This window comes from Protopterus annectens, chromosome 9.part0 (genome assembly GCF_019279795.1).
Source record: "Protopterus annectens isolate FY-2018-M chromosome 9.part0, PAN1.0, whole genome shotgun sequence".
NCBI classification, from domain to species: domain Eukaryota; kingdom Metazoa; phylum Chordata; order Ceratodontiformes; family Protopteridae; genus Protopterus; species Protopterus annectens.
Genome location: NC_056743.1, coordinates 1,864,899,782 through 1,864,922,313, shown reverse-complemented (window position 1 = coordinate 1,864,922,313; position 22,532 = coordinate 1,864,899,782). Strand labels below are relative to the sequence as shown.

Genomic DNA, 22,532 nt, shown 5'->3' with positions numbered 1-22,532 from the left:
GTGTGGAAATTCTGACAGATTTGCACATTTATATGGAGTTTTACCATTGTTAGTGTTCGAGAAGTGATGATACCAAGTGATTACAATATTTCAATTACTCGGGTGCTCTGTTGAAGTCAGACAGAAGGGATCTATATGTTGTTATCAATGGATAAGACCTAGGATCCTTTGGTTATAAGATGACACCAACATCTACATGCTATTTTTGGAACCAAGAACAGTGGCCTGGAGTTGTAGATATTATTTATAATGGTCTGGTAATGTGTGAAGTCATAAATTGTGTTGTATAACCAGAACATAACAGAGGTCTGGATCATTATCTACCAAATCTCATTTGGTTGGCAGTGGTGAGATTTATCCAATATTAAACATGCATGATGGACTAAACTGATTGTTCTGGGTCAGCAATTTGTTACAGGGGTTTGAGAAGTGCTGTGGGTTTGAACTAAAAGCATAGCAAAGTAACGTTTCTTTAAACTGTGCCATGGATCTAAAAATGGTTACTTCTTATGTGACTTCTTAGTAACACAAAAAAGAAACAGCCAGAACCTACATATCACCAAAGACTGAATTAAATGCTTTACTCTCATGTATTATAGATTTTCTGTTCTTTAATGACCTTCAATGGCTCCTGACTCTGGAACTTGCTAATATATACCTGGATCATTATATTCTTTGGACAGTCGAGTTTTAAAAAATAATAAATAACTTTCATTGCATGCAGTATCCTAACACAAGTCATTCTGAACAAGCTAACAACAACATGGTTCAGTGGGAAGATCTCCTCCCTTTAAACTCCAGAGTTCAGTCCTGATTTCTAGGCATTGTGTAACTTGAATTTTGATATCCTACCCATGTCTACATGGAATTTCTCTTGTTAAGCCATTTTTTTCGATAATTTCTAAAAAAACAACATGTTTGCCAGTGGGCTACACTGCACTGACCATACAGACATTATTTATTTATTGATTGATTGACATTTATTTACTGGGATTTTCCATATAGGTGTAAGTTGCCCCTTTTTACCAGAGGACCTGGGGAAAAGCGCTAAGCATATTACACGAGGTTTTTGTGCTGCATTAGTTTCATATGTGATTACTTTGTTGTAGCATTTATGGAGATTGATCTGGATTGCCTGAAGATTATTGATAAGAGGGGCTGCATAGAGTTGGGCTGCGATGGGGAAAGCTGAAGCAGTGCATTTTCTAGCGCAGAGGGTGACAATTTTTGGATGGTTGTTTTACATCTTTTCATATTTCAAGTTATCATGAATTATTACACCTAGTAGCTTAGTGTGGGTTATTAACTCTATGGATATGTTGTTTGTGGAGAGTTGAGTGAGGAGAGATTTTTTGGTAGAGATGTATTTCAGATTGAGTAGACTGTGCTTTGATTGTTTTGGAGTTTAGAAGAAGTTGGTGCTCAGATAGCCATGTTTCAATAGAGGTAAGGGAATCCTTGGATAGTTGATGGAATTCATCTGTTTTTAGCAAAACCAATCAAAGTGGAGACATCCAAGTACCAGATGACTTTTACATATGTACTTGATAAAAGGCTTAATTCACAAATACAATGAATAGATGAGGTCCTAAAACAGAGACCAGGAGGATTCTAATTGCTATAAGAATGAAAGCAGAGATGTTATTTTGCCATTTTATAGCCTGTAGTCTGCAGGACAGGCAGCTGTCAAACCAAGTGGGTTTAAGTTTAACTAGACCTACAGAGCAATTGTTATAGATGTTTTGTGTACTTTGGTGTCAGGCATCTTCAGTAGGTCAAAGAAGATTGCATAGACTAGGATTCCTTCATTTCTGTTTTGATTTGTAGTGGTTATGAAGTTAAGGAGATTCGTAGTAGTGCTATGGTTAGAGCAGAAGTCTTTCTGTATTGAATCAATTATTCCATTTGAGAATCAAACCAGGCACTTTCAGTCTGTAAGGTAAATACTTTAACCATTATGCCAACTACAAACACATTTCTATTACACCATTGGTGTTATTGCCTTGGTCATGATTGAAAGTAGTCTGAAAAAGACCAATTTTCTCCTTACTGACAAATATATCAGCTGCAATTAAATTAAACAACCCACATCTCCAAATGCAAGGTCTAACCTAGTGACTAGAAATATTTACAATGGAGTGGCATGTGGTACTGTATACTTTGTTTAATTATATGGTATCTTTCAATCTGCACTTAACCGAATAATCTTATGCTCATCTCTCTTTAAGTCACCCGGAAAATGCAAATATATCGGCACTTGATCATACTAAAAGTAACTACATAGCTGTACAATCCCCAAAAAAATGTTTAACATATTCATACCAAATGACATCAGAAGATGATTACCACTATGAATTTCTGAAACACTCAGATTTTGTTTTCTGAGAAATACTTATAATGACAACACTCAACTTACCTGTCACGTTTATTTTGAAGGTTGAATGTATAGGCTGCTGTAATGATATATGACTAATTCTGCAGGTAATTAGTGAATCTGGTTTTGCAGAAACAGTGATGTTACTTTGCACTTGATATGTCTTATCTTCATATAAACGAACATCTGGTTGGGTTACATGAAGCTCTCTGTCATCCTCCCACCAGGTAACAAGGATGTCTGCAGGGTAGAATCCTGCAGATATACAGCTTAATGTCACATTTGTATTAAACATAACTTGCTCCGTTGGCCCAGAAACTGATGGAAGGGAAGGCTCTCCTTAAATGAATGAAATGGAAAGAATAAGTAAAATATGACAAATATAATAAATGAGTTACCATTGGCTATACAAATGAAACAAAACAATTTGTAATAAGTAGTCATCTCTGGTCATGAGACGAGAAAATACTGCTGATGTATTTACATGTTAACACGGACTTGTCAAACAGAGGTTAATAGCATCGTTGTGTTATATCAGTAAGGTGTAAACAATGGATGCAAAGAGAACAAACATTAGATACCAAGGTAGAACTGACTCATTTACTGTGTTATTCAAATAAGAATAAGGATTTCCGCATAAGCTATAATTTGTACCAGCATACTCAGTTGTACTACTCCTAACCCATTTAATCATTTAATGACTCTAACCCTAACCCTGACTCGAATCCTAACCACCATACTCAAGTGTACTACTCCTAACCCTGCCACTGCACCTAACCCTAACCCCTAACCCAAGCCCTAACCCTAACCTTCACCCTAACCTTAACCAACATATTCAAGTTTACTACTCCTAACCCTGTCATTACACCTAAACTTAACCTGCACCTCTCAGCCTGCAGAAATGAAAAATATGAACCAAGATTACTGAAATTTAGGAACATCCAGATAAAAATCTGAGCACCTTATTAGCATAATATTTGAAGACCAAATAGCACATAACTCTTTTCACTTCCAGTAGGAATGTGCGATACAACTCATAAGCACAAGTTTAACAAAGAACAAAAACATAGGGAACCAAGTCCTCAATCCACACCAAGAATATTTATTTTAATTATTTTTATTATTCTGAAGAAGTTTCCATTTATTGAAACAAAAGCGCTAAATAAATATTCTTGGTGTGGATCGAGGAGTTGGTTACCTTTGTTTTTGTTCTTATTGAGTCAGTGTGGTGTGTGTTTCAGTTGCAAGTTTAAAAAACAAAGTATGAAAAAATGATGGAAAATATAAATATGCACATTATCAGAGAGATAGCGTACAACCTGTAGACTTAAATGAATTGCATTGCCAAATTCTACTACAAACATTTCCTTATGTAAACTCTTTCCTTAACAGCTCCACAAGATGCAGAAGCACACACTTCACATAAACATATCCACACAACACTTCATTCTATCCCTTTTCTTAGCCCTTACTTAAGCCATAACCTACAGCACTTGCACACATATTCTACCATTAATGGTGAGGTTTTTGGCATAGCTAAAGACTTCTCCCAGCAGTCATTAAGTGAAAACACCTTCATGCAAGCAAACCTCATACACCACATGAAAGACTGATGCTCCCAACACTGACATTTCCTGCCATTGGACCAAAATTCCAGTTGATCAAAAACACACATCAGTTCACTTTTTTGATAATAGCAGATTTGACAAAATGAAGTGCAACTATATATCTCTATCTCTATCTATATAAGTATATTTATCTTATTTATCTATCTGTCTATATATATATATATATATATATATATATATATATATATATATATATATATATATATATATATATATATATATATATATATATATATATATACACACACATACATATATAATTTTATATATATATATATATATATATATATATATATATATATATATATGTCTACACACATACACACACACACACACACACACACACATACATGGATGTACCTATATTGAAGGAGGGGGTCTGAATGGAGAGATGATAATTCAGTAAACAAACAAACAAAGGATAGTAGTATCACTGAAACTAAATTCATCCTCAAGTCTTGGTGAGTACCATGGACCCTATTTTTCACAAAATTTCTCCAAGGCAACACTGACATATAGACCACTTTTATATAGCATATATCATGGACAGAAGTAGGTCAAAAATTAAAAAAAGATAGCTGGGTACACAACACCCAGCATAAAAATTGTCCAATCTGGAAGGCACCCTGGTGCCAGGTCAGGGAAAAATGACAGAGTAGAATCTTCAAAATATGGAAACATTCCTACAATGGGGGCCAGGTCAAACCCAGAGGGAAGATGGCCCCCCTGTTGAAAAAGGAAGTAGCAGTCCACAAAATTCACAAAAACGTATAGGCCAAAGAAGAGACATTAAGATGATAGAGTGGACTATTGAGGATAAGCAAGAAATTATCTATTGTTACTATTATGCAAAAAGCCCAAAATTTCCAAACACAAGATATACAAAAAGATTAAGAGAGAAATTAGAGGAAAGGAAAATACTTCCACATGAAAAACTGTCAGAAGGCTCAAATAAAAATCTGTGGCCAGTAGTACAACAGATTTGTGAAAAACAGTATATAGACAAAGAAACTTTGATCTGTTTAGGAAAAGAAGACACTGAGGAATTATGAAAATGTAAAGAACAAAACCTAGATATTTTTGAAAAGTATAAAAAGAAATATGAGCATGGGAAAAAAAGAGAGATTTGATATGATGCAATATATATGCAAAGGAGAAAGCCAAATTAATCAACATAAAGAAAGCAGCCCCAAAGATATTCAAAGAGAAATACAGAAAAAGGCATCCAGATATGGAAAAATTCACAATAAAAAAAATAGCATCACAAAGAGGGAATGTAGGAAAGAAGATTAGTAAAGTAGAAGTTTAAAAAAAGAAGGTGAAGATATGGAGTGCCTGCAAAGTGAAGGATTTTGTGTATAAGGTCTAACACTTTTTACATCACAGCATGATGGAATGAGTCTCCAAAGTAAGGCGAAATAGGAAGATCAGGAGACATCTGAATAAGAAATATGGACATGGGAAAGAAAAACAAATTGAATATGGTGTAATATCTATGCAAAGGAGAAAAGAAAACCAATCAATATAACAGGAGCAGCACCAAATATATTTGAAGAGAAACACAGGCAAAGGAATCCAGTCACGGAAAACTTTACAATACAAAAAATAAGAAGACAAAGATGAAAATTAGAAAAGGAGGTTAGTAATAGAGAAGACAAAGAAATAGAAACTGAGGATATGGAGTACCTCTGAAGTGAAGTATTCAGTGTAGAAAATCTAATTCAGAAAGCATTACAACAGGACAGAGCAACGAACCTCCAAATTAAGGGGAAACCTGTGGAATGAGAAGCAACTGGTCAGGTACCATATGAAGATATTTTGGAGCCTTCAACAGGAAACCACTATAGACATTAATTGAAGCTGGACAGCAAGGGAAGGAACAAGAAACTGTTGAAACTCTGACACAGTCAATTTTGAGGAGTGGTAGGCCAGTGAGTTCCCATACAACAAAGCAATGGATGGCACAGGATAAAACTGAAGAGGATATGCCACTGGAACATGCAATAGAACTTTCTATAGAATGCCTACAGAAAACGGAAAAAAAAATGTGTCCTCAGTTTAGAAGAAAATGAGCTAAGAGGAGAGTTGTTTGACTTAACAGAGATAGATAGACATATTAAGATCAATGAAAGAAATAGACTGCAAAAGGTTAATAAAGCCCCAAAAGTCAGAAGTTTGATAAAACAAATTAATGTAGTAATTAAGAGTATTCATAGAGATCTATGCTATATAACAGAAGTAAACTGGATATAGTAGTGCGCAGTTAAATTAATAACTGATGAAGTTCTATCACAACAACAGAGAGTGGTGAGGGAAAAGAAGGGGAGAAGTCGAATACCATCATGAAAGTATTGAACAGAGAAAACTATTAGACAAGAAGTGTCACTGTTAGAAGAGTATAGAAGAGGTAACAGATCTACAAAAATACTTAGAGAGACGTGATAAAAGCAATGTGTAGTATTAGAAAAGATCAGGATCTATCACACACTATGGCAAATAAACTAAAAATCTCAGCACAGGCAAACAAACTTAGAAGAAACACAGATAAATATAAAGGGGACATACAAAATAAGCAATTTAATGATGAACCAAAAAAGTTTTACTGAGAAGTGGGAAACAACGTAAAAGGAATTGAAAGACCACCAAAATAAGAAGAAATAGATACATTTTGGAGAAGTATGTATGAAGATCCTGTGGAACATAAAGATGCTAAATGGATAGAAGTAAAAGAAAGAATAAGAAGTTTAAAGGTACAGGTTATGAAATGGGATGAAGTAACAGCCAGAGAGATTGAAACAAAGTTGAAAAAGCATCTATGTGGAAAATCTCAGACCCAGTTGCAGTACCTAACTTCTGGTTAAATGTATTAACATCTTTGCACACCGATTTAGTCATGAGTAAGAACTATTTATATGTTCACCCTGAAAAGACTCCAGCCTGGCTAAAAACAGGAAAAACAATGCCCTTACTTAAGTGTGATCCTGCAAGCTACTGTAAAAAGTATACACCAATAACTTTCCTTCCGATGATATATAAACTATACACTGGAATTAATGCTGACAGAGTTTATAGTCATTTAGAAATAACTGAATCATGGCAATATAACAAAAGAGCAATAAAAGCGAGTCACATGGAACAAATTATCATTTGTTGTTAAATACATTCATAGCGGAAAACTGTAAAAAGGGGAAGAATCTAAGTATGGCATGGATTGACTACAAAAAAGTGTTTGATAGTATCCCACATTCATGGATAAAAGAGTGCTTAAAATATGTAAGATACACCCTACACTGATCAACAACATTACACTGACCATGAAACAGTAGCAGATCACTTTGCAATTGAGTCACGATAAAGAACAAATTATTATTCCTGGGGTAAAAACTCACTCAAAGGGGATATTCCATTGAGACTCTCTGTCACTGCTGCTATTCTGCCTTGCCTTTAACCCATTAAGCTGTCTACTTAATAGCTTAGCACCAACAAAAGCAAGTTCCACAGCATTGTATAAATCTTTTATGTTGGTAAATCTGTCCATGCTTTCATGTTGGTAAATCTGTCCATGCTTTCATGCTGGTAAATCTGTCCATGCTTTTATGTTGGTAAATCAACAAGGAGGTTAAGAGATAGGATTGTGGAACATAAGTCAGAAATAAGAAGGAAAGTGATTACTAACTCCTTAGCCCAACATATACAAGAAACAGACGGATCACATTACTTTTTGTTTTGTGTGATGGATGTATTAGCTTCTAATGTTAGACGTGGTGACCTGGTTAATAAGTTGGACATCAAAGAGTAAGAGTGGATTATTCGCTTACAAGTGGATTTGTACCCTGGTTTAAATAAACAGGTCACACTAAAACCTATTTTGAAGAGAAAGCAGCAACAAGTACAATAGAGAATAAGAACTCTTATAATTTAAAATAAGTTGCATGATGTAAACATATCTTTTTAGAATACATATATATGTTTATAATTAACTTTTTGTTCAAAAGAAATTGCTTAATTAGTATCTAAAATTCTTATATGAATTATGGCTATGTACATTTGAAATGAACTATGTGGTATACTAATTCCTGTTTAATAGAATGTGATATACTGCTTTAATTCCTTTATAGAGTCCTTTAAAAGGCTTTTTAACTACTAATTGACTAATTGATTGTTAGCATTTGATAGGTAGGCTGTGTCATGGGTTCTTGAATTTTTAACTATAAAAGATGTGAGGTTTTAATATGAATTTTATTAACACTGAAGAAGGACGTATTTGTCTGAAAACTTTGTTTTATAAAAAAGGATTTATACGACACTGTGGAGCTCGCTTCTGTTGGTGCTTGGACTTTTTGTTTGCCAGCTCCACTTTATCTATGGTTCACTTTTTTGTCTTTTGACTCCTTAACAGCTTATGGCATGGTTATAATTTGGCTCCTAGAAAACAACAGAGTGAAGATTTGTCATCTTATTTTTGTCGATGATTTTAAAACTGTATAGGTCATCATATGAGGAATTAAAAGCACAACTGTAAGTTGTAAAAACTTTTTCAGATGTTATAAAAATGTCATTTGGTGCAAAAGCAACCTTTAAAGCAGGAAAACAGCTGCACCAAGAAAATATCAATTTGTGATAGGAGTGTAATATAAAAGAACTTGAGCAAGAGGGAGTATATAAATATTTTGGAATTGATAAAGAATCAACAATAAAACATGAACAAATGCAAATAAAACTCAATAAGTAATACTTTAGAAGACTTAAATTAATCCTGAAAACAACATTGACATCTATGAACAAAATTTAAGCTATAAACCAATTTGCTCTTCCTGTCATAACTTAGAGTTTTGTAGTTTTTGACTGGCCCCAAAAGGTGCTGGATAGATTAGATTAGAAAACAAGAAGGATGCTTCATGCTCACCAAATGATTTATAAAATCAGTGCATGCAAAGATTATATATTCCGCATTCTGAAGGAGGGATGCGTCTCCTAGAAATTGATTACGTGTATAGAACTGCAATTGTGAGACACCACTCATATCTGCTGACCTCACAAGATTCAAATGTAGTGAAAGTTTTGAAACATGAAAGGATAAATCTAAGATGGCTTCCCTGCTTAGTATAGCAGAAGCATATTGGTGTTACAAAGCAACAGAAATCATACAACAAGTAGATAAAAATCAGGCACCAAATAAAAGTACTAAAAAAAAAAAAGAAAGAATAGAAGGTGAAAGATCAGATAAAAAGGCAAAACATTTGGAAAATGCATAAATATAGATGCAAGTATAGAAAACTTCTGGAAGAACCTCATGTTGATCAGGAACAAATGCAGGAATGGTTAAGGAGAAGCAAATTTAAACCAAGAGACAAAGGTTAATACTGGCAGCATAAGATAGTGGGCTATGTAGTCATTGGTTTACAATGTCCATTGAACATGTTGGAGAAACAAAAATATTGTAGGTTTTGTAAAACAGAATTGGAAACAGTTGCAAATCTTGTTGCCAGTTGTAATATACTAATGGCAGAAAGACTGCATACTGAAAGGCATAATAATGTGGGAAGACCATTGCACTTGAGATTGTGCAAACATTATGGTATTGAAGTAATTGAAAAACACTGGAAACATGAGACATAAAGCATCATAGAAAATGATGAAGTCTGCATCACACTGGATAATCCATTACCAACAGTTCAAAAGATAGATGCTAGAAAACTAGACTTAGTGATCCATGAAAAAAAGACAAAAGTAGCATTGATCACTGAAATCACCACATCCAGGGACTACAGTGTCTTGCGTACAGAGACACAAAATCAAACAATATCAGGATTTGCAGACAGAAATGAGAGGAATGTGGAAGAAAGATACCCAGAAAGTTCTAATAGTGGTAGGAGCAACGGGTCTTATGAAAAAGAATCTACAATCATATTTAGATATGTTACAAATATATGTAACTCAGTATGAATTGCAGAAGGAGTCATTACTGGGCATATTGCGGATGCTGCGAAGAACACTTCTGGCTGACTGCAAAAACTGAAACAATACTAATTTCATGAACTTTAATCATACTTTGTCTTAGGAATGGGGTCCATTCCTGTCATGGTATTAGAAATCCAAAAGATTTGTAGAAATTAAAAAACAAGAGAAATCTCCTGCCATCCTTTTCCCCAGGACCCTGGCTATGCCTTATTTCACCTTAAATGTCTAGCAAATCTAGATTGTTTTTGCCAAGTCCATATCAAGCATAAACCACAAGCTGCTATAGAACCCTGCAAACAGTGGATTGCTATGTGGAGTTAATAGGCTAACTAGACAACACTTTAGCTCGAGCCATCTCCATGGACCTAACTTTAACCCCTCCACAAACCATTTCCTTAACAAAATTGTACTTAACTTGACATCATACATTATGACTTCCACAACATCCTTCCTGCTTGTATTAATTTATTGACTCAAGGAAAATTAATTTTCTCTAAACTCTCCAATGCTTCACTGCCCTTGCCCATATTCTTCTCTTCCTGCAATCCTCACTATTTTTTTTGCCAATTATGTGTATCTTAAACTTTCATTTTATTCATATGTCTTTTATTTACAGTCTCTTGCAATCTTCTTACTCAATCCCACTGTGATCTACATACCACCCTCTCAGGTTTATCCCATTTCTATTTTCCCTTGTCCAGTCTGCACAGGCAAAACATCCAACTGTAGGATCATAGGATCATAGGAAGTTACTAGGCTATTGTCCCTGAGGCCCTTACAAGCCTAGCCAATAATTTTGCCCATGTTATGACAAGTCAGCACCCAAAGTCTCTGCCCAGCAGGGACACAGGTGGAATCCCAGTGGTGTATTTTCTGTTTGACATCCAGTTATCCAGGTTGTGCTTAAAAAGTGCAAATGAGGTACTCTGCTTGATGTTGAGAGGGAGACTTTTCCACAGAAGGGGAGTCTCTGGGACACAAATCTGTCCCACCAGTAAGTCCTATTGATGTCATAAACCAAGCTGAGGTCATTGTGGTTACTCAAGTGGAACCTGGCTTGCAGATATGCAGCAGTCCCATCAGAGCAGGGTCTGGGATTGCAGTGTATACCAGACAGAGGTCACCTCTAAGGAGTCTGTATGAGACTGAGCAGAGGGACAGGGATTTTAGGCTATCTGTGTAGGGTAGATGTTTTACACCCTGGATTCTTCTTGTTAAGAACCTCGGTGGTCACTCCAGCTGCCATATGTGCTTTTTGAGGTACATTCGGAAAGGGGTATTATACTCAATAATGGGTCTTATAAGGGAAGAATACAGGGATGTTATGATTTCCTTGTCCCTGGATGAGATACCCTTATTAATGAGGTGGGCCATGTAGAAAGCTTTCCATACAAAGGAAGCAATATGGTGGTCAAAAGTCAGTTTGTTATCAATCTGGGTGCCCAACTCCATAACAACTGTTTGAGTATCAATTTTTCTTCCATATACCAAAACTAATTCCTCTCTAAGCACATCTCATGTCTTTAATTCTTTGACATAATCCCTCCACATATATGGATTTTCATTGCATTTCCAACATATTGCCTCATTAAATTACTTTTTGGAGGTTCCCTATGACACATGATAAAGAAATTCTCTGTGACACAGAAATTCTCTCTCTCACTCTCTCTTGCTGTCTGTCTTTGTCTCTCTCTCTCTCTCTCTCTCTCTCTCTCTCTCTCTCGCCCATTTTCCTATTTGTTTCTGTAACTCAGAATGGTTTGTTTCAAAAATTAAACTGCTGCAAAGTAAGTTCAGTATGTAACTCTTCAACTTCACCTAAATTCGAGAAAATATATCTACTGTGACTAAGATTTGTTGTTCTTCTATTGACTGATGGTTTATATCACTTATTTTTTTTTTTAAAAAACTTTATAACCTGCTTTATTATATTTTAAAATAGCTTGTTCTTAGTTACATTTTGCTCATTAAGTAAAGTTCTATGACCCATATTTTGGGTGGAAGAGAGTATTATTTGAAAGATGGCATGATAAGTACTGAGATAGCACTCCACACCCAGTTATTTACATCAGTTTCTGTTCATGACCCAGAACACAGACCCACTCATCATTTCTAAGTTCCTGACTTTTTTCCATTGCCTAATTGTGCGACTCTGAGCAAGTCACTTAAACAGACACTGCTCCCAGGGTGAGTCTGAAAAAGGTCCATGGAGATCAGAGCTCTACCCCAGAAAACAAATACAAATAAAAGTAAATAAAATAAACTGCATGTGAAGACAATCACTACATCTAAAAGATCTATTGCGGGAAGCTCATGGGTGAAAAACAAAAGCACTTAGTAAATAGTTTTTATCTTGGCGTATATTGCTCAGCCTACTTGATACACCTTTTTTTCTGATGCATATTTTCATGGAGCACAGACTTAAACAATCCCAGTTGTGGAAATTCTGACAGATTTACACAGTTATCTGGAACTCTACCATTGTCACTGCTGCAGAAGTGATGATACTAAGTGATTACTATATTGCAATTACCGGGGTGCTCTGTTGAAATCAGACAGAAGGGATATATATGTTGTTATCAATGGATAAGACCTAGGATCCTTTGGTTATAAGATGATACCAGTATAAATGTGCTATTTTAGGAACCAAAAAACAGAGGCCTGGAGTTGTAGATATTATTTATAATGGTCTGGTGATGTGCGAAGTCATAAATTCTGCTCTGCAGATAGGACATAAGAGAGGTCTATCTCATTACTGGAAATGCTCACCCAGACTCTACTAAAGTTTCCTGTGAGGGAAAGGTTAGTTTGCTTTTTATTTTGTATTACTTTATTGCCTTTTTCTATTTTGTATACTGTAATTTGTTTTCTTTACATTGTGTTTTATTTGTATTCTGCTTTTAACTGCATATTAAAACTTGAAAAGAGACCACAGCTCTGTCCCTTGTGAGTCAGACAGAATTTTTCCCACCCTTCCACCCGGTTAATGTTGTGTTCTTAAACACCACTGTCTTTCTAGTTGTCTGTCTCTTATGTTAATTTGACCATGCATCTCATTTCCTCTCAGCTTTTACCAGCTGGTGTGAGTAAACACAAAATTATCATTTTGTGAAATCACTCCCCTTGAACTATTTAAATTTATTGGCCATCCTGTTTTCCATAGTACCAGGATACAAAAGTGATCACCCCCTTTCAATCTATCTTGCTGTTTTAAAAATAGTGACCCTCCACTAAAACTTAACTTTTTGGACAGGTAAAACACAAGTTACCTACTTTCATACTTAACTCTTCTAGTGCACACTGCAGTGTTTAGGATAAATATTTTTTTTCATCTTACTTTTAAGCATCTATTGCAAGACCACTGGTTATTGGAGAGCCCACATTCTGCCTCTCAGTAGTCATCTTGGGATTTGTGCTTCTGTTTTCTTCTGGTGAGATAAGGAGTGCACTTACATTATTTCCTGGAGACTGATGATTAACAGAAAGCTTAATAGCTGCTTTATAGGTGACAGCTTGGAATCTGTCCTTTTATTCAGATCCTGGTGCGAGTAAGAGCAGAGTGCATTGATTCCTGACTCTTTCTGGTTGGAGAGTGAGTGTCTGTGCTTAATGTACCTGATTGGTCAGGTTGCTATTTGAGGCATCTACCAGAAAAATGCTACAAGCCTGCAGACCATTGCATCATCTGGGATGAGACTGTGGATCACCAAACAGGTTATAACCTGTTTCTCTCCTTAGGATTGGTGCTAAAATTTTGCTTCTGGTGAGAGAAGAAGTAAATGAGTATTGTATCCCAACAGAAAGAAGCTGTGCTGAGACAAGCATTAGTAGTAGCCAGGCAGTAGCCATTCATGCAGCTCCCCTCTTTTCATCATTCTTGAAAAGCTAATTCTTTATTTTTCAGTAAGTACTGTTTGATTTCTTTCTAACTTCAGAATAATTGGCTAAATACTACATCCTTAAATTTTCAGGGCATACGTATTAGTTTCCCCTAAAGTACTTGCCAGTGCTCTGTACAGACTCAGACACTTTGAGTCACATTTTTCCTGTAAAAGGACTATATAAGGTAACAGCTCCAGTACTTAATAATAATGACCATCCCTCCTGGCATGTCTAAGGGTCAGTACCCTGTGCTTTCTATTATTAGAACTAGAACTCAGCAAACCACAGAAAAAACAGAAGAACATGAGCACTCCAAAGGACACCAACTTTATTCACAAATAGTTAAGCACTTTCCTCTCCACTACAGAGGCTTCCTCAGAACAAAAATTACAACCTTACCCAACCAAGTTAAATACACCCATAAATTATTCAATTAAGCAACAATTAAAATGCTTAAAGCATTAACATAGTTCACCACATTGTTTTAAAAATTCTTAAAAACAAGATTTAAACAAAATGTTACATTGTTTTATGTTAAAAATGTGTTTACATAAATTGACAAACCAAAAACAAAATGTTTTAAAAAGTTTTTTTTTAAAAAAACCTAACTTCTCAAATAAACAAACCTGAAATTTGGTCAAGTTTAAGAATGCTAGCAATACTAATGGTTTCATTGATACCTGGAAATCTAGAGACATCCATAAACAATTGCCATTTTAATTCCATTACATCCAAGTGCACATCCAAAATACCCCCTTTTTCATCCTCATTCAGGTGTTGCAAAACCAAAAATTTGAAACAATGTGGGGTATGTTCGCTTATGTGCCTTTATAGTGCATTGGTTACCCTACCATGCTTAATGTCACCTAAATGTTCTCCCATTCTAATTTTCACTTTCCTACTAGTTTTACCTATATAAAAAATGAGACATTTCTGACATTTAGCCATTTAAATCACCCTTTTACTATTACAATTGTAGTGGCCCCCAATATGCAACCTATATCCATTAATGTTCACATAATCTCCAGTTTCAAGTATGTGTGGACAAAAAGAACAAGCATTACATTTAAAATTACCCACTCTTCTATTTGTCTTGTGTATAGGTCTCAACCCCTCAAGAATGTTCTTTATACATTTATCTCTTCTAAAAACGTACCAGGGTGTTTTCCAACTTTAGAACCTATACCTGCATCACACTTCAAGATATCCCACTGGTCATTTAACACATCAATGATGGAGTTAGCCATTCCATTATATGTTAGCACTGAAGACAAGTTAAAATCCTCCTTTACTTTCCTACAACTATTTCTAATGACTCCAAAGCCCAAAATTGGTTTGCATACCCCATGTCTGCACTTAAAAATAATCTCTTTAGTTAAATTTCCAAACACCAGCCAGGATATCCCCTTTGTTTGAACATTTTACAAATAAAATCCAACTCAATCAAAAATTCAGCTTCTGAACTAACCATCCTAGCTGCCCTTATCAATTGGCCTTTTACCACTCCTTTTTTTCTGATAATCAGGGTGGCAACTCCCATAATCTAAATACAAATTCAAAAAGTTTTTTTTCCTATGTATTTTAGTTAAAAAAAATTTCCGGGAATAATCAATGGTTAAATCAACATCTAACTAAATAATGTGTTTGTTATTGTATTCAAAAGTGAATTTGAAAAACTCTACAGTTCTATTAATATATACTAAAAATTCATTAAGACTATCCTCGGTCCCTTTCCAAATCAGGAATAAATCGTCCAGGAATGTGGTGTAGTGTGAGATTTGGTCCTTGTACTGGCTATTGAATAAGTACTCCTGTTCCCAGTATAACATTATCAAATTGGCAAAAATGGGGGCACAAGCGGCCCCCCATTGTTACTCCTTTAACTTGCTTGTAATATATCCCTTCAAACCATAGGTAATTGTTTTTCAACACTAAATCCATTAAAACAATTATTTTATTGATCTCATCTTGATCAAACATTTTGGTTTTATAAAGCTGTTGTTCCAACCAAACAGTCCCTATATCTTGGGGAATAACTGAAAACAGGTTTACTACATCAGTAGTAACCAGAAAAACCTCATTTGTTAGATCAAAACCATTTAACTTATTAATGAAATGCCAGGAGTCCTTGCTAATATAATCAAAGAAAGACAAAGCTTTTTGCATCAAGCCATCCAAGTACTTGGAAATAAAATGAGTTTTACTTCTTTTACCGTCCACTATCTGCCAAAATTTCACATTAACCAAACCTTTATGTATCTTAGGTATGCCAAATATATTTGGCACACTAGGATACTCATTTTTAAGGTAATGGCACTCATCCACATCGATCTGGCCCTGGAAAACCATGTCATCCAAAGCCAAATCGATCTTTCTGTATGCCACCATAATTTCATTAAAAGAACTTTCATGATATGAATCCTCCATTAATATATTACTCATGCTGTCCAAATAATCACCTCTCTCCATGACCACTACCCCACTGCCTTGTCAGGCTTCATAAATCTAATGGCGGGGTCTTTGACTAAATGGAGCATGAGTTGCTTTTCTTCCTCTGTTAAATTCGAATAATCAGCCTGTGTATTGAACCTATACCTTTTCCTTATTTCTTTTTCACAACTTTTTTCAAACAATTCCACTATTTTATTTAAAGGTGGATTAAAAGTACAAGGCTTTTTACATTTTCCTTTTAATTGACCCGCATATTTGTGTCATGCCCAAACCAAATGTTTAAGTTTAATTTTCTTGTATATTTCTTTAAATCAATAAGGGACTCCACCAGATTTCCTTTTCTACAGGGGACAAATGTGAATCCTTTTGCTAAAAAATCCACGTGCACCGCTTTAATTTCCATCTTTGAATAGTTGTAAATTTTAAAATCCCCTTTGGTATTAATCACTATCTCGGGACCCACCATGTTTAACTCAAGTTGTTTATCCAAACAGTCCACCAGTATGTTTAACATTTCGTCACCCTGATTGTCGGTGCTTTTAGTTAATGCCATATAATAACCACTTGTTTCATCACCAATTGCCAACCCAGGCTCATTAAAAACCTGTTCTATAACTTTTAAATTGTTTCCAATGGCAATGTCAGACAAAACCCCCTGGCTAGTGTCAGCGTAAACAGATAATTCCATAAGTGTGTTGTCAAATTCCTGACCACCACCCTTATGTTTTTCTTTACCAACATTATGTCTAACCTCCCAACCCTCTAGGTCAGGATCCATTGGCATGGGACTGCCATCGCTCCCATTCTTACTGTTTAATTTTTCATTCTCAATGCCATAGGTACCACAATCAATTGTGTTAACACAACCAACAAAAGTCTCACATTCCATAACCCCCCCCCCCTCTCAAAGATAAAATTGGGTAAATCGCTATGCATTTGGACATTAGCATTTCCTATTACATTTGTTTCAACATTGTGTATGTCAGGATTTTCGGTCACTTCATAATGAATACATTTCCCCCCATTTAATGAATGAATCAGCACACAACTCAACATGTCAAATGCTGTACCCATATTGTTTGCGGTATTAATAGCAGCAATATTCATATCATGAACAGTACCTTCAAGTTCGGCAAATTTCTCATTTGTATGACCCACTCCATTTGTGTTAAATTCTTTGTTGATGTCCCAGTTGGAGCCACATGCTCACCATTACCACCACTGCAACTCAAAAAAAAACAAAGGTGGCGGCACCGCATTTTCGCCATATTTTAGTAGTTTTTTGTCCTTGGGCCCTTAGGCCTCACCCCCTGTATCAACTCTTGCTGTCGACCCCTACCAGAACTTGAAAAAGAAGATGAAGAAGCGTTTGTTGCACTTCCCTTGTCTCTAAGGCGATCTGATCGCCTTACTTCTTCTTGGGTAACTGCTGAATACGTACATTGCAATCTCCCCCGCTGGCGATTAGATTCTTCACTCGTCACTTCCTCTTCGTTACCCGTATCCAGACTCCGCCCCTGTTGATCATACCCTCTGGAAAAGGGATACACACGGTCCTGTTGATATTCTTTTAAATCTCTTTTTAACTTGTTCTCCTTTCGTGCATAAATTGTATTACAAATGGAATTGATTTGAACATGAATATTTTGGTATAAAGGAAGATTTTTTTCATTATTGAACTCATTATCAGCCTTAATAGACTGGTCTAAACCCTCCAGTTCTTTAACAATATTGTCCATTTTGATTCTATTATATTTAATCATTAGGGTCATAAGATCAATAAAAACAAAATGGCAATTGTTTATGGATGCCTCTAGATTTCCAGGCATCAATGAAACCATTAGTATTGCTAGCATTCTTAAACTTGACCAAATTTCAGGTTAGTTTATTTGAGAACTTAGGTTTTTAAAAAAACTTTTTAAAAAATTTTGTTTTTGGTTTGTCAATTTATGTAAACACATTTTTAACATAAAACAATGTAACATTTTGTTTAAATCTTGTTTTTAAGAATTTTTAAAACAATGTGGTGAACTATGTTAACATCGGAAGTTTGATATTGCTTTAAGCATTTTAATTGTTACTTAATTGAATAATTTATGGGTGTATTTATCTTGGTTGGGTAAGGTTGTGATTTTTGTTCTGAGGAAGTCTCTGTAGTGGAGAGGAAAGCGCTTAACTGTTTGTGAAAAAAGTTGGTGTCCTTTGGAGTGCTCGCTTTCTATTATTAACCTGGTGAACTTGGGCATTCTTAGGCAGTGCAGCAACTGCCTCATGTATGCAGACAACCCTCTCCTCTTACCTCCCAGCACTCAGACTTGTGAGAGATGCAATTATTTATCCAAATTGGAAGCCACGCACTCTGAAGCCAAGTCAGAATAGCTGGTCAAGAGGAGAAGGTAAACACCTGCACCACACCACATGCATCCCATAGCCCGTCAGGACACCCACCATCACAGCTCCCACATAAAAACACAAACCACACACCCACCTTCATGGAGGCTCTCAATAGAAATCTACCGAAACAGCAGAGACCTCCAAGGGAGAGACGCACTCAACCACCACAACACTGCACACACCACAAGACACATAGCTCACCTACACAGTGTGCCCCTCAACCTAAGCCCCTAAGGTTAAAAAGCTTGCCCCAATATATTAATCATAGGTGACTTGATAGTGAGGCACACTGATGTCCCACTCACTAGGCTGAATAAGGAGAAGGTAACATTCAGCTGTCTATCAGGTGCCAGAATCAGACACATAATACATGCTCTCAGGTCACTCTGCAATAAGTACAAGTATAACTTTGTCACTGTCCATGTGGGTGTGAATGACCTGAGATGCACCACCCTGAACTATATGAAAAGAGACATGGAGGAGCTTTCGGAATATGTGTCCCAGGCAGGTATGACCCTAGCTCTGAGCAGCATCCTACCATCACCCAGAATGATACCACAGTGCAAGCAGAAAATGATTGACTTCGACAACTGGCAAAGTTTCTGGTGTCATTCTAAGGGATCCAGTATCTCTCTGCTTGGGATGACATGATTGACAGAATTCAATGTTTTGCCAGAGATGGCCTGGATCTGTCACCCCTGGGTTTCTGGATACTGGCTAAGGCTCTTGCCACCCCCATAGTGCCTTTTTAGGCGATGTTCCAAGCACCAAATTACCATTGTAACAGCTATAAATAAATGCAATCTGAGGGTCATGCTGCTCAGTGCTAGAAGTCTAAATCTCAAGATGCACTTACTCGAAGCACACCTCAAAATGGAGAACATTGACATTTATGCTGTAATGGAGACCTGGTTTAAAGCAGCAGAAAGCACCCATGCACTACTAGGCTATAACTTATTCCACACCTTTTGACACCAGATCATGGACTGAAGCTCCAGACTAGTAGCCCAGCATAATGCATCTGAGATACTCCAGCTACAACTAACATTAGGTAAGACAGCAATTCAGGTCGTAGCCTGCTATAGGTCCCAAACATGTCCAAAGACTCTAACTCCACTTTCCTAAGCACCCTGGAAACTATTAGGGTTCAAACCAACACTCTCATACTAGATGACTACATAAATGGATGGAACTGCCTGTACCCAACAGACCCAAGATGCTCTTCTCCAAAAAAAGAAAGCCAATCTGGTGGACCCCTGCCATTAAAAAACTCTAAAATAGAAGGAAGAAACTGTTGCAGAAAAAGGTGATGTCCTAAGTCTGGAAAAACTCCCTTATTAGCCGCAACAAAAAGTTGGGATGCCTCATCAAAACCTCTAAAGCCAGCTATGAAGGCAGAATTGTGACAGACACTAAAAACAACCACAAAGCCTTCTATAGTTATATCAAGAATCTCCATGGCAATACCCAAGTTTGCTCTAAGTTACTGCACAATGGTGCCTCCTCTACTGAGCCAACAGATATTGTCAACATACTGGCTGACAGATTCAGTGACAACTTTACCCCTCTCACCCACCCTAAAAGAACAATCACAATACCAGAGGAATGGCAGGCACCCAACATTACTGCAGCACAGGTTAAAGCTGCATTGTCCAAGGCCAAGAATACAGCTTCCATGGGACCCGACAATATCCCTGGATGTGTTCTACATGAACTACAAAGTGAATTGGCACCATATCTGTGTGCCCTGTTCAATCACAGCCTCATCTCAGGCTTTGTGCCTACTGAATGGCACACTGCTACAGTCATCCCTCTCCATAAAGGGAGAGCAGCTACAGACCCTGGGAATTATCGCCCTATTAGCCTGATGAATTTGATATGTAAGGCTATGGAGTGCATCATCACGGACCTAATTAATAAGGACATAAGGAATCCCCAAACTCTAGATCCCACTCAATTTGGTTTTGTGAAAGGTAGATCATGCCTGCTGAACTTAGTTGACTTCTTTGAGTCAGTCACCAGAGCTGTGGATGAGGGCAAGGCAGTTCATACAGCCGACTTCGATCTGGCCAAGGCTTTTGATACCATTCTCCACTTAGGAATTATTGATAAACTCACCAAACTAGGCATCAACCCCTGTATCACTAGGTGGGCTGCAAATTGGCTCACAGCTAGAACCCACAGTATGAAAGTAGTGGACTCCAAGTCAGACTGATGACCAGTCATGAGTGGAGTCCCAGAGGGATTGCTCCTGGGTCCTCTCCTGTTTGCCATCTACTTATAAAGTCCAGTCCAACATGGAGGGACTCTGGCAGACTAAGTTTGCAGATGACTACAAGCTGGGAGCCATTTTTAACTCCCCAAGTTATGTAGACATCCTACAGAAAGGCCTCACTGAGACCAATGACTGGTGTCGAAACAATGGCCTTAAGCTTAATGCCAAAAAATCCATCATCAATTATTATCCCCTTTGGGATAAACTCAGTTCCCACTAACTCCCACATCGATGGGAGCCCACAGAAGACTGAAGGCGTTATAAGAGATCTGAGGACACAGGTTGACAGCAGCCTCTCCTTAGACCACCACATTGCCACTATGATCAGAAAGTCCTTCTATGTGGCACATCTCAGTATCAAGGGTTATGCATCCAGGAAGAAAGGGGTCATCATCTCTCTCTACTCCTCAATCATTAGACCAATCATCAAGTATAATGCCCCATTTGCCATGTACCTAACTAGACACATGCAACAGCTGTTAATGCCACAAAGGTACCTCATGAAGAGGATCCTAGGCCTTAAACACATGTCCCACATGGAAAGACTAAAAAAACTCCAGCTATTCTCTTTCTCATATCGTTTACTAATGGGCGATCTCTGCTTGACTTACAAAGCCATGTCTGACCCAGCTCTGTTACAAATGCTACATCTAAAGAAATCCCAATCCCTCTGCACCACATGATCCAGAGACCTCAACCTCATTATCACAATCAACAGAACATGCTAGAGGGACAGGTTCATAACCCAGAGACTGCCGATGCTCTGGAACAGACTTCCCATACATGTCGAGCAGAGCACCTCACTGACCCTTTTCAAGGGAAATCTTGATGAATGGCTGGGAAATAGAAAGTTCACCCTGGGGATCGCTCCAGTGGCTGTACTTGATAGAGGCATTGGGAATTAACATCGGGCGGCACAGTGCCAGGGCACTTCTATAGGCTAGGCTTGTAAAGGATTCAGGGCCATTACCCTATTACACACATATGAACCTATGAATCTATTATCTTCCAAATCTCATTTAGTTGTCAGTGGTGGAATTTATCCAATATTAAAATGCATGCTGGACTAAACTGATTGTTCCAGGTCAGCAATTTGTTGTAGGGGTTTGAGAAGTGCTATGGGTTTGAACTAAAAGCATAGCAAAGTAACGTTTCTTTAAACTGTGCCATGGATCTAAAAATGCTTACTTCTCATGTGACTTCTTAGTAACATAAAAAAGAAACAGCTAGAAAGCCTGTAACCTACATATCACCAAATACTGAATTAAATGCTTTACTCTCATGTATTATAGATTTTCTGTTCTTTAATGACCTTCACTGGCTCCTGACTCTGGAACTTGCTAATATATACCTAGATCCTTATATTCTTTGGACAAATAAGTTATAAAAAAATAATTAAATAAATCTCATTATATGCAGTAGCCTAACACAAGTTATTCTGAACTGGCTAACAACAACATGATTCAGCGGGAAGTTCTCCTTCTTTAAACTCCGGAGTTCAGTCTTGATTTCAGGGCACTGTATAGGTTGAGTTCTTTATATTCTACCCATGTCTACATGGAATTTC

The 22,532-nt window shown here is 36.8% G+C and overlaps 1 protein-coding gene across 1 annotated transcript in view; it reads right to left on the bottom strand.

Annotated features, from left to right (window-relative positions):
• Nucleotides 1-1,964: 1,964 nt before the first annotated feature.
• Nucleotides 1,965-22,532, bottom strand: part of LOC122810810 (tyrosine-protein phosphatase non-receptor type substrate 1-like) — a 172,598-nt gene continuing 152,030 nt past the window's right edge. Inside the window, exons 4-5 of the mRNA XM_044082371.1 lie at nt 2,417-2,713; nt 1,965-2,065 (exon numbers count right to left, since the gene is read on the bottom strand). Coding sequence (XP_043938306.1) covers nt 1,965-2,065; nt 2,417-2,713 — 398 coding nt within the window. The remainder of the gene's footprint in view (nt 2,066-2,416; nt 2,714-22,532) is intronic.